Source organism: Centropristis striata, chromosome 1 (assembly GCF_030273125.1).
Source record: "Centropristis striata isolate RG_2023a ecotype Rhode Island chromosome 1, C.striata_1.0, whole genome shotgun sequence".
NCBI lineage: Eukaryota > Metazoa > Chordata > Actinopteri > Perciformes > Serranidae > Centropristis > Centropristis striata.
The window spans coordinates 1,091,359-1,109,617 of record NC_081517.1 but is presented as its reverse complement, the minus strand read 5'-3'; the positions used below and the strand labels follow the sequence as shown (position 1 = coordinate 1,109,617).

General features: G+C 38.4%; 1 protein-coding gene across 1 annotated transcript in view; it reads right to left on the bottom strand.

Annotated features, from left to right (window-relative positions):
- The window catches only part of pkd1a (polycystic kidney disease 1a), a 155,196-nt gene that overhangs the window by 28,932 nt on the left and 108,005 nt on the right, over positions 1-18,259 (bottom strand). The window contains exons 26-41 of the mRNA XM_059348971.1: positions 17,495-17,816; positions 15,347-15,560; positions 13,945-14,104; positions 12,456-12,608; positions 12,217-12,361; positions 10,697-11,032; positions 10,435-10,523; positions 8,668-8,986; positions 6,437-6,614; positions 4,679-4,943; positions 4,403-4,598; positions 2,986-3,156; positions 2,703-2,846; positions 1,962-2,172; positions 712-838; positions 498-608 (exon numbers count right to left, since the gene is read on the bottom strand). Of these exons, the coding sequence (XP_059204954.1) occupies positions 498-608; positions 712-838; positions 1,962-2,172; positions 2,703-2,846; positions 2,986-3,156; positions 4,403-4,598; positions 4,679-4,943; positions 6,437-6,614; positions 8,668-8,986; positions 10,435-10,523; positions 10,697-11,032; positions 12,217-12,361; positions 12,456-12,608; positions 13,945-14,104; positions 15,347-15,560; positions 17,495-17,816 (3,141 nt within the window). The remainder of the gene's footprint in view (positions 1-497; positions 609-711; positions 839-1,961; positions 2,173-2,702; positions 2,847-2,985; positions 3,157-4,402; positions 4,599-4,678; positions 4,944-6,436; positions 6,615-8,667; positions 8,987-10,434; positions 10,524-10,696; positions 11,033-12,216; positions 12,362-12,455; positions 12,609-13,944; positions 14,105-15,346; positions 15,561-17,494; positions 17,817-18,259) is intronic.

Genomic DNA, 18,259 nt, shown 5'->3' with positions numbered 1-18,259 from the left:
AAAATGACATTGATACAACGATACTATTGTTTATGGTGATAGTTTATGGGAAAATATACGGAACAAGAAATGGGTTAACAACTTAACTCTATGGAGTCTTGGGCTATTTTGTCCATTTTTTAATTCTTTTCATGTCTTTGTAAGTCATTTTGTGTCTTTTTTTGGTCATTTTGTTTCTTTTTTTAGTCATTTTGTGTCTTTTGGTGTCTTTCATTGTAATTTTGTGTCTTTTTTTAGTCCTTTAGTCCAACATAAAATGTGATTTTGAATCTTTTTTTTACTTTCAAAACACTATCATGCTCAATAAAGAATTTTAAATGTTGCAAATATGCATTAATTTCAGAGTACACTGAGACATTAAACTGCATCATTTTCAATTAAATTCTGGAAAAGTTGGTGTGTTCTAAAACTTTTGACCGGTAGTGTATATAATAACTTTATCAGGCATAATTCAGTTTGACGTCCCAGTCGTCCCTTTGACACTTTTTTTTTTTTACCTCGCCATTAAAAAAGAGGAAAGAGCTTCCAGCCATGGAGTCGTCCAGGAAGTCATCGATCTCCACCGACTCCTGGTCCACCTGAGGAGGCACCTGCTCCACGGACACACACTGATCCCACACACACATTCACACAGACACACTCAGCATCATGTCTTCCTGTGGGAGCCACTTAAAACCTTGAGCAGAATAATTAGAGGCAGGACTGCATTACCTTGCTGCGGCTCATCCTGAAGAGCGTGAAGACGAGCAGGTAGAGCGGGTAGACGATCAGACAGGTCACCACGCCTGCAGCCACCGTCTCGCCACTTAATGAAGAAAACCTTGACACTGGCCGCGGGCTGCAACACACCACGGGATTTAATATGGAGGAACAAATCACCAGCAATGTGGACCCAAAGACAGACATACAGCAAGGTTATTATAGTTGTGGATTTTCATTAGTTTTAGTTGCAATTCTTTGTGGATTTTTGTTTTCAAATTCAGTTCGTTTTAATTGGTTTTTAGAGTGAGTTTGCTAGTTTTAGTTCACTTTTTTTTGTGTGAAAATGCTTAGTTTTTATTAGTTTCAGTGTTAGTTTTAGTTGTAATAGTAATTCAGTTCGTTTTAATTATAGTCTAGACGGATTTCAGAATAAAGGCCTCCTATAAGAAGTGAGGAGCATTTATGGGTACAAGTCAGGAACCGGCCTACCTTACAGATCTCAAGGGTGCTGAGGCCAAAAAAAATGGTTCCCAAGTGAAATTTTGAGTTTTTGACCTTCTAATTTGTATCAAATGGCCACCAAAATGCCCATCTTGCTCAATCGTTGGACCATTTCCCCTTAGTTTTTTGTAAGTAGGCAATCAAAGATGAGGAAATTAAGTTTCTAGATCTATAGTCTAGAGTCAGAGCAAGGATATAGTGGAGGCTCAGTGTCTTTTTTATGTATATATATATATATATATATATATATATATATATATATATATATATATATATATGTATATATATATATATATGCAAAATACCAACTGGAACATTTAAAAGTAATATTGATTTAATTATGTTGGCCTTAAAAAATGACACAAATAATGCTTAATTTCACCTTAAAAGTTGGTATTTTGCATATATATATATATATATATATATATACATTTTCAGTATAATTTTAGTTAGCTTTGTAACCACACAATACAGTTTCAGTTAGTTATCGTTTTTATTTTTATTTCAGTTAACGAAAATGTTTTTTCAGTTCTAGTATTAGTTATTTGGTTAGTTTTGGTTAACTATTTGATTAGGTTTTTTTGTATTGTTTTTTAAATTCGCTTTTAAATGTCTTCTAATGTGTTTTATGTATTTTAATCTTGCCCCGTAAAGCACTTTGAATGTTCCTGTGTCCGAATTGTGCTATATAAATAAACTTGCCTTGCCTTGCCTTAACTATAATAACCTTGGTATAGAGAACCCAAACACTGATGTACCTGTGTCTCCGGTCCACCACGGTGCTGTACCACAGCGTGTTAGCCAGGATGAAGAGCTGCAGCAGCAGAGCGCAGCAGGTTGCTCTCTGCAGGCGGGTGAAGGGACTTCGGGGCGGCCGTTCCCATAGCGACAGCCACAGGTGACTGTCACACAGCGCCCTCTGCAGCTCGCAGCGGAGCCGGCGGGGCAGCCGGCGAATCACAGCCTCCTCTGGAGGAAACACGTCAGAGCAGGGGCGTCAAACTCAAATACACAGTGGGCCAAAATTTAAAACTTGGACAAAGTCGCGGGCCAACATTGATATTTATTGAAAAAATGGACCTAAACAAGTTCAAACGAAATGGAACAAGCAAAGCTTGATATAACTTAATATTGCAAACATGCAAAATCAAACATCAAATAAAACAAACAAACACATCAACGGCATTCATTTCTTAAATAAAATTTAAATAAAATCGTATGTCCCTTTATTTTATATGCGGCCTTCTTTAAATTTAAATTTAACAGTAATCTTTTTCCACAGGCTAAAAATAAATGTGAGAATAAAATAACAATAATAAACCAAATGACTAATAATAATATCCTTCAATGAATGTGCAGCCATTCAAGCCTTGGACTAGCAAGAAAAAGAGCATAAAGACACTTTAATTGTTGCTCAGTTTGCTCCACACTGATCTACTGTGTTCAAGCCAAAACACCAGCAGAGCATTCTGGGATTTGTAGTATTTGTAGTGTCTCACCTGAGGCTTCCACCTCGATCTCCACCCGTCCGTCAGTCCTCTCGTTGTCCACTGACAGCCACTCGTCCACCAGGAAGTAGTAGCTGCTTCCTGTCTGCAGGTCTTTGACCAGGACGTACTGCAGCAGCCATGCTGGGGACAGACCTGGACACATGGTGACAAGAAATATGTTGACACGTCCGCTGGTTAAAGTCTGCATGATAACATGTTAGGGCCGGGCGATACGGACCAAAAGTCATATCCTGATATATTTAGCATGTTTTGCATGTATATGTGTGTGTACCTTTGTTGTCATGCCATATCCGTATCTTCCAGACGCTGCCCAGGCTGGTATCCGTGGCGATGTGGAAGATGTCCAGAGCGTTGCGTGTGAAAGCTCCTCGGCTGTCGAGGTGGCGGTGACCGCTGCGACTGTCACGTCCGTACAAACTGAGTCCCACATGAGCCGTGGTGCCTTCAGGGACACACACAATATATCAACTTTAACTCAAAGTCAGAACTCTGCAAACTCTCCTTTGGACCAACATTTTTTGGACCGAAACTTCAAAAGGCACTGACATGACAAAACTCAAACTAGACTTGTTAAAGGGGGATTGTTCATTCACACAGAAAAAAATATCAGAACACGTTTCTCTTTTGTTTATATAATCTATTTAGATTTAAAGCAACTACAAGCACTTTTTAAACTGATGATGAAACAGTCTGGATTTAATGCTGATGCCTCTATAACTGTAGCAGCTCTGTATATAGATATGAAGAGCTCAATCTAAGCTACTCACACTGATTTATAGTTTCTGGTGATTATGGTAAATGGTAAATGAAGAGCACTTATATAGCGCTGTTATCCAAAGTGCTTTACACTCATTCACACACACATTCATACTGGTGGCTGACCATTGGGGATTCATTCACACACTGATGAACGCAGCATCAGGAGCAGTTTGGGGTTCAGTATCTGGCTCAAGGATACTGCCACATGTAGCTGCCATGGTCGGGGATCGAACCACTGACCTTCCAATCAGCATGTGACCGCTCTACCAACCGCCCCCATACACTAATGAAAACATAATTATGAATATATTCTATTTCTGACAATAGATCCCCCTAAATCCTACACACAGGTCCTTTAAATCAGTAGTCCTCAACCTTTTTGAGATGCGACCCCCAATTTAACATGCATGTTGTCCGCGACCCCCACTCACTGAACACAATCTCACACGCACAGTTCAGATCACCCAAAAAAGAAACAAAATGACCACAAAAAGACACAAAATGACTAAAAAAAGACACAAAATGACCAAAAAAAGGAAACAAAATGACCAAAAAAGACAAACTGACCACAAAATTATCCAAAAAAGACACAAAATGACCAGAAAAGACACAAAATGACCACAAAAAGACAAAATGACTAAAAAAAGACACAAAATGACAAAAAAAAGGAAACAAAATGACCAAAAAAGACAAACTGACCACAAAATTATCCAAAAAAGACACAAAATGACCAGAAAAGACACAAAATGACAAAAAAATACATAAAATGACTAAAAAAATACACAAAATCACCAAAAAGGACAGAAAATGACCAAAAAACCCAACAGATTGACCAAAAAAGACACAAAAGGACCAAAAAAAGGAAACAAAATGACCATAAAAAGGAAACAAAATGACCAAAAAAGACACAAATTGACCACAAAACTCACCTGACCCTCGGCTCCAGCCAGTCTTCACCTGGACCTCATACTTGAAGAGTCCGTCCTGGCCGCAGAGTGGAACCACGCCGGCCCGCCGTAGATCCAGCTGGTCCAGCTTGTGCAAGATGGCCGCTGCCACTACGTAGCTTAATAACCCCAACACACACACCAAGAGCACCACCAGGCTGGGGGCACCAGAACGCTCCTGAGGGACAAAAACACGCTTCAAAGTGAGTATTTATCACACAAATCTACACCACACGGGTTAGTTTTGCAGATACTGACCGGCACGTGGAAGCTGATGGCGTTGACGGGGACGAACAGGCCTGCAGCGAACGCCGTGAGGTGTTTGGTGCTGCAGACCGCCCTGCTGGCCGTGGTCGCCGCCAGCGGCACCATGCCGTCAGTCCGCCATTGCTTCTCACTCTCACTGAAGTACTGACACAGAGAGGCAAACACTCCGACCTCGAGATGAACGCCTGCAGGCTGAGCGCCGGGGCTGCAGGGCGTGCTCACGTTGATAAAGTAGTCCAGAGTCGTGTCATATGACCTGAGGACACAGGACACAGTCAGTTGGTTTTGATTTGATTGTACAGAAACTAAATGAAGTGACTTTAGTGACTCCAGTTGACATAAACAATTCTATATATACACTACTGGTCAAAAGTTTTAGAACACTCCAACTTTTCCAGAATTTAATTGGAAATGATGCAGTTTAATGTCTCAGTGTACTCTGAAATTAATGCACATTTGCAACATTTAAAATTCTTGATTGAGCATGATAGTGTTTTGAAAGTAAAAAAAAGATTCAAAATCACATTTTATGTTGGACTAAAGGACTAAAAAAAGACACAAAATGACAAAAAAAAAGACACAAAATGACAACAAAAGACACCAAAAGACACAAAATGACTAAAAAAAGACACAAAATGACCAAAAAAAGACACAAAATGACCAAAAAAGACACAAAATGACAACAAAAGACACCAAAAGACACAAAATGACTAAAAAAAGAAACAAAATGACAAAAAAAGACACAAAATGACAACAAAAGACACAAAATGACTAAAAAAAGAAACAAAATGACAAAAAAGACACAAAATGACCAAAAAAAAAGACACAAAATGACGCAAAATGACTAAAAAGACACAAAATGACCAAAAAAAGACACAAAATGACAACAAAAGACGCAAAATGACTAAAAAAAGACACAAAATGACCAAAAAAAGACACAAAATTACCAAAAAAAAACACAAAATGACGCAAAATGACTAAAAAGACACAAAATGACCAAAAAAAGACACAAAATGACCAAAAAAGACACAAAATGACAACAAAAGAAACAAAATGACCAAAAAAAAAGACACAAAATGACCAAAAAAAGACACAAAATGACAACAAAAGACACCAAAAGACACAAAATGACAAAAAAAAGAAACAAAATGACAAAAAAAAGAAACAAAATGACCAAAAAAAGACACAAAATGACCAAAAAAAGACACAAAATGACAAAAAAAGACACAAAATGACCAAAAAAAGACACCAAAAGACACAAAATGACTAAAAAAAGAAACAAAATGACCAAAAAAGACACAAAATGACAACAAAAGACACCAAAAGACACAAAATGACTAAAAAAAGAAACAAAATGACCAAAAAAAGACACAAAATGACTAAAAAAAAGACACAAAATGACTAAAAAAAGACACAAAATGACCAAAAAAAGACACAAAATGACTTACAAAGACATGAAAAGAATTCAAAAATGGACAAAATAGCCCAAGACTCCATAGAGTTAAGTTGTTAACCCATTTCTTGTTCCCTGAAAAAGGCCTACTTGTATAATTCTGAAATGTACATTATTTTCCAGTTTTGGTTAAGCTTACCTTTTTTTATTTACCTCTGGCAGTTCACCACTTACCTTTGGACCCTTTCAAGCTGTTCATTTGACTTGAACTGCTTGAATTTCAATTAAAAACTGGAAAAATTGGGGTGTTCTAAAACTTTTGACCGGTAGTGTAGTTAGAAGACACAAAGTCTTACTCTGGCGACAGGAAGAAGGTGTACTTCCTGTGGTCCGGGTCGTGACCCCTGGTCATACTGGACGTGATACGTTTTATTTCTGTGTAGTTGAACTCGTTGGGTCTCTCATGTGAATGGAGGTAGGCTGTGATGTACGGCTCCTCCACATGTTTCTCTCTTTTATACTTCTCTCTGGCATCTGAAGAAGATAAAATAATGATAAAGAAAATAATGAGAAGAATGAAACTGGGTCAGTGCAATCACACACATAGTTATATATAACTACATATATATAACTATATATAATAATATACTATATATAATAAAAACACTCTAACACAATATATATTATCAAAACACTGACCAGAAAAGACACAAAATGACCAAAAAATACATAAAATGACAAAAAAATACATAAAATGACAAAAAAAATACACAAAATCACCAAAAAGGACAGAAAATGACCAAAAAAAAGACACAAAATTACCAAAAAAAGGAAACAAAATTACCAAAAAAGACAAACTGACCACAAAATTATCCAAAAAAAGACACAAATTGACCAAAAAAGACACAAAAGGACAAAAAAAAGGAAACAAAATGACCAAAAAAGACACAAATTGACCACAAAATTGACCACACTCCTATTGCCAAATGAAAAAAAAACAGGCAGGTATACAATTAAAAACGTGAGTTCAGTGAATCCCTTTTAACCTCTTTGTGTCTGTCATGTTGATGTACTGACAGTAAATTATCTCCCTGTTTGGTCCAGATAATAACCTTTAATAACCTTATGTTCAAAACTCCAACAGCCTCTCTCATGCCAAAACAACACAGAATATTTTTTATTGATCCCCAAGAGATGGAAGCAGCAACACAGCATCTTCTACAGATTACAACGGTACAAACAATGAAAGAAAGAATAATAAAAAGTGAAGAGGCAGCAAGAGATCAATTTTTTTTATGATGCAGTCCAATAAACAATACTGCTAATCCATTTCAGAGATAATCAGGGGCAGAGGTGAGCTATTTGTGTCTCAAGGTGTCTCAACAGACTTTCAATTTAATTTGTTTTCTGGCACGAAAAAACGATCCCATTGTTACGATCAGGTGTTGAATCTTAAAGATCAGCAGATTATTGGTGCTGTGCCCTGAAAACTGACACATTTTCAAGCGTATTTGTAAAAGAGGCTACATGGTATCAAGCGTGGTATTAAATTGTTTTGGGAGTAGGCCAAGGAGTAATTGGTTTGACACTGAAATGAGAATCTCTGCTCCACTTCTGACTGCCAGTGGAGTGGTGCAGTGGTGACTGTGCAGCTGCAGGCTAATGCTAAGCTACGCTACGCTAGCTGCTCTTTGAAGCTGTTTCTTTTCCTTTTGATGTACACAAGTTGGCAGAGGCAAAGGTGGGAGTCGCTGATCCTGCTTCTGATTTCAATGAAGCTCATTTCCATCAATTTTTCAATTCAGAAGAATAAGTTGTGTATGTAAATTCCTCCAAACCTCAAACTTCAGGGGCAAAAATACACCATAAAACTATAATTTGTTAGCTTTACCAATGGTTTTGTTCTTTGTATTATAACCAGAGGTGGGTAGTAACGCGCTACATTTACTCCGTTACAAATACTTGAGTAACTTTTTGGATAAATTGTAATTTTAGGAGTAGTTTTTTTGGACCAAAGTTTTACTTTTACTTGAGTATATATTTGAAGAAGGAACGGTACTTTTACGCCGTTCTATTTGGCTACGTGATGGTAGTTACTATTTTTATTTTTTATCTTTTTTTTTTTTTATTATTACATGCGAGATCTATTTCTACGTCTTCAGCTTTCAACCAATAAAAAACATTAGAAAATGATCTTGCCAATCAAATGCAGCTACTTGGGTCAGATGACAAGTGTTGTCATGTTGGTCGTAGCCATAGCAACAGTGAACGCGCAAAAAAAAAAAGTGACATCCCATTCTTAATCCATAGGGTTTAATGCAACTTATGGCAATATATTGTATCTTTAGTTTGAAGATTGCTGTTTTATATGTTGTTTGCTACTTTTTTATACCGTTTGTGTTGCTTTCAAAAATAAATCCGGAGAAAACGCAGTACTTGTACTCTTGAGTAGTCTTTTCACTGCATACTTTTTTACTTTTACTTGAGTAATTATAATCTTAAGTAACAGTACTTTTACTTGAGTACATTTTCTGGCTACTCTGCCCACCTCTGATTATAACATTAAATGCTGCTTGTGTGTGCTCACCGTCCAGAGAGGTGAAGTTGAGCTGAACAAACAGCCCGGCCTGCCGGTTGCTGTTCCCGGTGCTGACCCTGACGATGACGGAGTCACACTGGCTGATGTTGGCGGCTCCGGCTGTGGGGACGCCACCGCCACCAGAGGCCTCGGGACCTGCTTCTGCTCCGCTGCTTCCATTGTTAACAGCTACAGTGATGGCGAGACTGTCGTCCAGGCCGGAGATGGGAATCTGGGTGCCGTTTTCAGTGCGGAACTCCATGGAAGCCACCTCGGTAGAGACGGTGTAGTTGGCCACGTAGTTGAAGGGGAACGGGTTGGACTCCACCTGGAGAGGGACAGAAATCATGAGAAGAGGTTCATAGTGGGAAACTCACATCTGATGGACTTATAGGCTCATATATACATATATACTGGGAATGCAAGGATGTGAAGCTTTTTTGGGGTGAGGTTTGTTCTACTTTATCTAATGTACTGGAAGTCACTGTACCATGTTCTCCTATGGTGCTACTCCTGAATGATACCACCTCATTACAATTGACATACCAGACTGGATTACTGTAATTCATTGTTGCACCGCCTGCAGCTGGTTCAGAATGCAGCTGCCCGTCTCCTTACTGGCACACGCAAACGTGACCACATTACACCTGTCCTTGCTTCGCTACACTGGCTCCCGGTTGCTTTTAGAATAGATTTTAAAATGTTATTGTTTGTTTTTAAAGCTCTTAATGGCCTAGACCAGATTAAAAACCCCTAAAACCAGACTCAAAACCCCTAAAACCAGACTCAAAACCAAAGGTGACCGAGCCTTTGTGGCTCTGGAATAAACTGCCCTGGCACATCCCATCTGCAGGATCTTTTGAAGTTTTTAAATCCTCCTTAAAAACACACTTTTTCTCCCTGGCTTTTAATCAAGTTTAAGTGGACATCTTGCAATAACAAAATTTTATTTACATTTTTTTATTTATTTTATTATATTTTTAATTTATTTTATTCTATTGTTGCACTGTGTTTATGTATTTTAGTATCTTAGTTTTTACCGTATTTCCTGTAACTGTGATATCTGTACAGCACTTTGGTCAACCCCGGTTGTTTTAAATGTGCTCTATAAATAAAGTTTGACTTGACTTGACATGCTGGAAAAGACATATTCTCCTAACGGGCATCACTGCTGCCAAAAAGATGCTGTCTTTACGCTGGAAACCTCCACATACAGTTACCAAAGCCCACTGGATTAACACATGCATTGACATAATAAATATGGAGCTTTCAGTGGCGAGAATGCACGGTGCTGGAGCTGATACTATTCTAGCATGGCAAACAATGGCAGATAAGATCAAGGAATTACTGTAATCAATATTTTTATTTGCATTACTTGAACGTGGTCTCTCATGTCCTGTAAGAGTTTTATAGAGATCCAAATTGGGGGGGTGGGGGGTCGTCGCCTGGTCCCTTTTTATTTTTAATTTTAATTTTTCCTATTTTTCCTTTTCCATTATTATTATTACTATTGTTTTCAATTTGATTGTAATGTAACTTTTAATTTTATTGGACTGCTGTACTTGTTCTGTCTTTAAAAGCAATAAAAAAGTTGTTCACAAAAAAAGAAGAGGTGCATAGTGGAAAACTCAGATCTTGATGAAAAAGGCATAAAGACATGAACATAACTTATTTCTTATTTCTGTGTGTACTGATGATGAGAGCTTTTGTCTTGCCAAGTTCTTGAACAGCGATCACAGAGTTTAGTACTGGACTGAGTAGTTTCCATCATGTTACCTGAAACAGAAGCTGCATGATGCTGTTTCCTGCAGCAGCTCTGCCAAGACTGTAGTTGAATGCTCGGGGGATGGAAAAGCGTTTGCACTCTGGAAATATAAAAGAGAAGAAGAGAGAGGAGGGAAGATTAAACACTGATATATGAGTCTTTCTTCACTTTCCTGTTTATAATGTACAATTCCCTGTAGTTATAGGGATAAAAGTTACCGCCTACAGAATCTGAAAACGTTCAGCCCCTGAGACATTCAATACACAAGCCCACCTGGACTGGTGTTGCCATGGTAGCAGAGCAGACTCTGGGGGTCCGCCAGCTTTCCCGTGGCGGCGATCTCGGCTCCCCTCAGCACCAGCGGCTCCTCGTTCAGCACTCGGGCGTGCATGAGGATCCGCATGAGGACGGAGGACAGGCTGTAGGCCTTGGCCGCCACTCGCAGAGGGTGGGGCTCCTGGGAGGAGGGAGAGGGGTCTAACAGGGGGCCTCCCTGGTCCTCACTGGAGGAGGAGAAAGAGGAGGCTGAGGGGGGGGAAGGGGAGTCCAAGTAGGCAGGCTGGATGTAAGACTGGGAGGTGGACTGGCTGACCTGGTGGATCAGATCACCTGGAGGGAGAGACGAGATGGTGTTAACAGATACTCTGTTTGCAGCTGTATCTGTAGCTGCACATACATAATCCTAAATAAACCCATCATGTCAACTTTTTATGGCAGCTATTGTTTATTGCAGCTGTTCTCAACCTTGGGGTCGGGACCCCAATTGGGGTCGCAAGATGATTTCTGGGGGTCACCAAATCATTTTAGAAGTCAGCTCTGTCTCCACTGTGTTAAAGTGTTCATGTGTTCATGTGTTTTAGTCTTTTAGTCTTTTTGGTCACTTAATTTCTGTTTTTTGTTATTTTGTGTGTTTTTTTTGTCATTTTGTGTGTTTTTTTGATCATGTTGTGGTCAATTTGTGTCTTTTTTGGTCATTTTGTGGTCAATTTGTGTCTTTTTTGGTCATTTTGTGTCTTCTTTGATTATTTTGTGGTCATTTTGTGTCTTTTTTTGGTCATTTTGTTTCCTTTTTTGGTAATTTTGTGTCTTTTTTGGTCATTTTGTGTCTTTTTAGGTCATTTTGTGTCTTTTTTTTATCATTTTGTGGTCAATTTGTGTCTTTTTTGGTCATTTTGTGTCTTTTTTTTATCATTTTGTGGTCAATTTGTGTCTTTTTTGGTCATTTTGTTTCCTTTTTTTGGTCATTTTGTGTCTTTTTTTGGTCTTTTTGTTTCTTTTTTGGGTCATTTTGTGTCTTTTTTTGGTCTTTTTGTTTCTTTTTTGGGTCATTTTGTGTCTTTTTTGAACAGGGAGATAATTTACTGTCAGTACATCAACATGACAGACACAAAGAGGCTAAATGGGATTCACTGAACTCACGTTTTTAATTGTATACCTGCCTGTTTTTTTTTCATTTGGCAATAGGAGTGTGGTCAATTTTGTGGTCATTTTGTGTCTTTTTTGATCATTTTGTTTCCTTTTTTTGGTCATTTTGTTTCTTTTTTGGGTGATCTGAACTGTGTGTGTGAGATTGTGTTCAGTGAGCGGGGGTCACGGACAACATGCATGTTAAATTGGGGGTCGCGACTCAAAAAGGTTGAGAACTACTGGTTTATTGGTCTCCTTTGATAGACCAAGTACGTGATTCCGTCAGAAGCAACAGCATTAACAAGTCACGGCCCTCCAGTTAGCAGTAAACATGATTCATGTTGCTAGCTCCTGATGGATGTTACAGAGTTCTTCCTCTCTCTCACCCATGATGTTGAGGATGTGGTCAGCTATCTCGGTGGGGGTGACGGTGCCCTGCTTGGTGTCAGTCTGCAGGATCTTCAGCATGGACTCCAGCTTGTTCAGCGTGCTGTTCTGACACTCCTCACAGATGAACTCTCGACTCACCGCCTGGAAAACACACACACAACTCATCATTTGTTTGCTTTCTTGACTGTTTCCTTCTTCTTTTCCTTTCACCCTTTTAAATAAAAACCCTGCTGACCGTGCACTGAGCCAGAGCAGCCGAGGTCTGCTGGATGTCGCTGACGGTGATCAGGTCCAGAGCCGTCAGCGCTCTGGTGATGTTGCTGCGGACCCGGACCCGATAGCTGCGTTCATCCCGGGACACCCGCACCGTCTCCCTGGTCTGCTCGTACTGGAGGAAGGTAGATGCAGATATAAGTATGCTGCATGTTTTATCAACTGATCAATATTTGGAGGGATAAATGCTTTATTGCAGAGGTGTCAAACTCAAAATTTGGCCCACAGTATAAAATTATACTGTTTAGTTATTCAATTTAAAAATGTAATCAAAGTAAAGTTTTTTTTACCCTAAAGAAAAGTTTCTGTCCTGTCAACTGTGTTACTTGATAGTTTTAAGTTATAAATGTATTAAATGTTGGCTGAACTGTAACATAAATTATGTGGGTTATCATTAGTGAGGGGAGTCATAAATAAGGTCATTTAATAAACTTGAAATCCAGTGTAATATGGATTTATGCAGAAAAATATATTCAACCGTGATGATAGCATCCAATAAAAAGATCATTATCAAGCTCAGGATTAATATTTTGAAATTAGTAGACAGCCAACATCAAAACCCCTCGTAAAAAGACTGAAATACTTTCAAAATAATGTTTTTTAAAATGTGTGCTACTTAATTTATGTTTTATCTGAAACAACATTTGTCCGTAACACAGTTGACAATTTAAGGAATCAAATATGTATTTTTATTAGAATATTTTAAATGTCATTCGAGCTTAAGCATGGCAATTGATGAATTTAGCACATTAAGGGGGTATATTATGGAAACAAGTAGTTTATTTATCAAAAAAAGATACTGGATTTTCCACCTTATGGTTGATATGAAATGTACCCCAAATTATAGAATGACCCAATTATATTTGGCCCGCAAGGAAATACCAAATGCCAACCAGAGCTGGCCCGCCGGTATTATACAGCGCAAATAATACTACAAATCCCAGAATGCTCTGCTGGTGTTCTGGCTTGAACACAGTAGATCAGTGTGGAGCAAACTGAGCAACAATTAAAGTTGTCTTTATGCACTTTTTCTTGCTAGTCCAAGGCTTGAATGGCTGCACATTCATTGAAGGATATTATTATTAGTCATTTGGTTTATTATTGTTATTTTATTCTCACATTTATTTTTAGCCTGTGGAAAAAGATTACTGTTAAATTTAAATTTAAAGAAGGCCGCATATAAAATAAAGGGACATTTTTATTTGAATTTTATTTAAGAAATGAATGCCATTGATGTGTTTGTTTGTTTTATTTGATATTCGATTTTGCATGTTTGCAATATTAAGTTATATCAAGCTTTGCTTGTTCCATTTCGTTTGAACTTGTTTAGGTCAATTTTTTCAATTAATATCAATGTTGGCCCGCGACTTTGTCCAAGTTTTACATTTTGTCCCACTGTGTATTTGAGTTTGACCCCCCTGGTTTATTGGCTGTTGTGTGTCTTCTCCTACCTCGTTCAGGACGGTAATGAGAGCCAACGATAACTCTCGGACCCTCTGGGAGTCTCCCTGCTCCAGCAGCTTTTTGAGTTTGCTGTCTGTCAGTTCAGACAGCCAATGGGGAAGGCTGTTATACTCAGGGGGCGGATCTGGCAGCACGACTTCGATGGACCTGGAGACAAAAACAAAACAAAAAGCATTGTGACTGGACTTGGATGTGTTTCTCCAGAGCTGACAGTGTGATCAATTATTTGTGTTACCTAAGGCAAACTCCAATAACTGTACAGACTTAAAAACAACTACAGATCCCACAGTTCTCTCAATCTGTCAGCATGTTTTCACCTGTGCTCTATCACTCTATTCACCCTTTTTTTTAAGGTCAGTTCCTGTAAAATATAACATCAGAACTACTACTACTACTTCTGATTTCTGATTTCTGGACCCAGCAAGAGGCGTTCAGAAAAAATAAACAGGAATCTTCTCAGTGATGTTCTCGTTTGCTTATGTAGGTCATGTAGAAACATCAGTATTGAATTGAGACTGTTTCATAACCAGTTAAAAAACTCCTTGTAGCTGTTTTAACTTATTTTGTCTGACATTCATACACTGAAACAAGTTAGACCAAGATCCAACTTTGGAGACATATAACAATTTTACTATTTTCTAGCTATGACAGGAGTGGCTGCTCCAGCCTATAATAGTCTTGCAATGGATCTGAGAGAAGCTCACTGTTCAACACACTGTGAAAGAGTGTGAACAAAACAGAACAAGACCTTGGAGATGGCAGGGATTTATAACACTGCTCAGAAAGAATCTTCAGTAACACACCGGCTTAGTAAACTTGTGATTTAAACTTGAAAAGAAAAACAGAGTTTAACCCTATAAAGCCTGAACCATTAAATAATTGCCAGATTTTTTTTTTTTTGTTAAACTTGAGTGTTTATTGAACCTGCTGACAGATAATTAAAAAAAAAAAATCCAAAAACAATAGGGATATATGATTCTAATTTGTATCATATTTGATACATCAGTTCTTTTTGTGCAATTTGTTGCTCACAGTTTGTTTTTCTTGAACTAACAAAAACATATAAAACCCAACATTTTTAACCTTTTAAGGCTTTACTTTCTTTTAACATTTTCCTCAAACATGCAAAATATTTTTTTCCATATAACACAACATCATACATCTGCTGATATGAAGTTTCCACGCAGCAATGACTGATCCACCAGTGGAACCAGCATATAATTTTTGCTATATCTTGTATTTTTGTGCAATTTGTTGCTCAGTTGTTGTTTTTTTCAACACATGTCAGGTTTTTCAGGAAGAAAATATCACACTGATGATGTATAGGTCTCAAAAACTTGTGTATCAAATATGATACACTTGGCTTTATAGGGTTAAGGAGTGAGTTACTTGTTGAGAGCAGTGATGGCGGCTCCCTGGTGGTCCTCCACCGTGATGGATACGGCGACGCGGTGGTGGGCTGAGCTGAAGCCTGGAGGCAGGAAGGCCGAGTGCTCCGGGCTGCTGCCTTTATACACACAGAAGTCCTCGCAGTAGTCTCTGCAGCGTGTCACCAGCAAACTGTACAGCAGAGGAGTCTCTGAGACCCCGAGATCCGTGTAGCCTGGAGGCAAGGAAGTGGGAAACAAAGAGAGAAAACAGCAGAAGAATAGATTATGATCTGGGTAAATACGTGATGAGGAATGGAGGGGGAAATGCAGTTTTTACCTCCTGCAATTGCACTTTATAATGACTCCCCTTTTAGTAAGGACAGAAGAATATTTATTTAATATTTATTTAAATTTTAGCTTAGCTGCTTATACTGTATTTACCAAACTGTATTTCTGCACATGTTTTTTGCAGAAGAATATTTATTTAATATTTATTTAAATTGTAGCTTAGCTGCTTATACTGTATTTACCAAATTGTATTTTTGCACATGTTTTTTGCACATATATATTTGCACACATGTTTATGTATTTACACACCTGTATATTTGCACACTTGTAACTGTTATCTATGAGTAACAGCTACTAATGCACATGGACCATCCATTCCACTTCCTCTATACTAGGCTATGTATTGTGGGCTCTTGTTATGTTCTGTATAGGTGGAATATGTATGTATACATGTGTTGTGTTGTGTGAATGTTGGCTGCTGGAACACCTAAATTTCTCTCCTGGGATGAATAAAGTATTTCTTATCTTATCTTATTTCTTAAATGTGCCAATTAGACAGGACAGATTTTACAAAATCAAACACGAAGGGAGAGGATAGTGTAGTGGCAGATTCAGACAGCTCAATGCCCCGAGGTCAGATTAGACAACCTGTCAACAATACACCAAACTCTTCCCCAAGCTCTGAGACTCAAAAATGATAGATAGAATCAAAAGTAGCGGGAGATTCGTTCAGAGGTTCTTGCAGCAGAGTTCCCTGGTTGCAACCATTAACAGCTTTAAAACATCAGTTTATATGTCGTGATTGTCTGACATAGAACTTTTTGGAGTGTGAGTGAGGCTATCAGGCATTTATTTGGCTTGTTTTCATCCGTGGGGAACTAACATTTTTGGTGGTGTTAGCATTTTTACCTCACGTTACCTTATATGGGCACTAAGACTTCCTGTGTTTTCTTCCTAATACTAGATGAGAGTTAGGTTCATTTTTCTTTAAGAACAATCACTCTTTTAATTATTATAACCATCAAAAACATCCTTTTACAAGTTTTCCAACAAGATTGTATCTCACTTTACTCCGACATTACTTCTGTCTTCAGTGATCGCTCGCTGTATCTCAGGTTACAGCTCTCAGTGTGACACAACACAACACAAGTCAAGAATGATCATTACTGCTTTTTGCCTTATTAATAACACATTCTATTGGATTAAATGCATACAAAATTTAATAATCTCAATTTTTTTTGATGATTTTGCTATTTTTTTTAAACATTTTTTTATTTATGATCAAGGTCTAGTCCAGGGGTCGGCAACTTTTACTAACAAAAGAGCCACCGTTGGCCTAAAAAAGGAGAAAAAAATGTCCGAATGGAGCCACAAACTTTTTTTCTGCCTTACAATGAAGATTAATCAGCCTAGCAGCATCACTAATAGGTCATAATGAATGAGAATTTCTTAAAATGATTTTATTTGTTGGTAAAAATTTAGAGTTTAAGGCACCGAGCTGTAGACTTTCGTAAGCTATGCTGCACATTTTAGTTGACTAAAACATTTTTTAAACGTTGTATATAAGCGATACATCTTTACAACTGAAGGAAACAAATTTCTTTGGGCCTACACCACCTACGAACATTAAAATTTGAATAAATAACCTATTAATTTCTTTTAATTTTATTGTCACAGCCACAGGGAGCCACTGCAAATGGCCTGAAGAGCCACATGTGGCTCCGGAGCCTCAGGTTGTCTTCCCCTGGTCTAGTCAAACCATCTCTAGACCTGGCAGATTTAATTGTTTTCCTCTTTTTTTAAGAAATAATTTATCATTTTGAGATGTTTTCAGAGTTTTATATTATTTTCTGCGAGGCCACACCTCCTGTCTTCCTACCTGAGCAGTTGAAGTGGACCCGGTCCAGCAGTGTTCGTATCCTCCAGCCGTCTCCGTCTCCGTCCCCGTAATCCGTCCCCGCCTCCCCTCCCACTCTCAGGTGGCACTCCCCGCCAGCCGGGGGCATGTTGCGGTGCAGCGTGATGGAGGCGGCGCCTTCCCCGTCCAGCGTGCCGTCTGTCACGTGCAGCGTGAAGTTGTAAGAGTCTTTGTGGCGCAGCACGCCCTGCCGCAGCACCAGGTTCATCCCGTCACTTCCTGTGGTGGTGGTGTTGGCGTCCAGGACCAGAGTCTCGTTCTGCAGCGTCATGGCCGTCCAGCGCTGAGAGGCAGAGAGACCAAGATTTACTAAAAGCAAGCTACGTTTGGCGATTATATTTAATCATAAAGGTATTAATATATTAAATAAGCAACAATGGGCCAGCCTAAAAGCTTCAATTCAAGGTTGAGAGAGTTTTTGTTAACTCTGACTGGAAAAAACTGTTTCCCTTACTGTGTTTGGTTTGATAAAAAATAACTGTAGAGTGCCAGTTATGAAACCAGGTTATAGCTGTCCCAGCTTAATGCTTTTACTGTGTTTTTTCTGCACACTGCAAATAATTTGTGTCTTACCATGATAAAAAAAAACTTGGAAGTGTTAGATAGTTAGATAATTTATCTTGTTTTAACAGTTAATTTGTTATTTTAAGTGTTCAACATGCTTATTTCTAGATTTAACAATCTTAATTCAAGAAATCTTGTCAAGAGAAATTATCTGTCCATGCA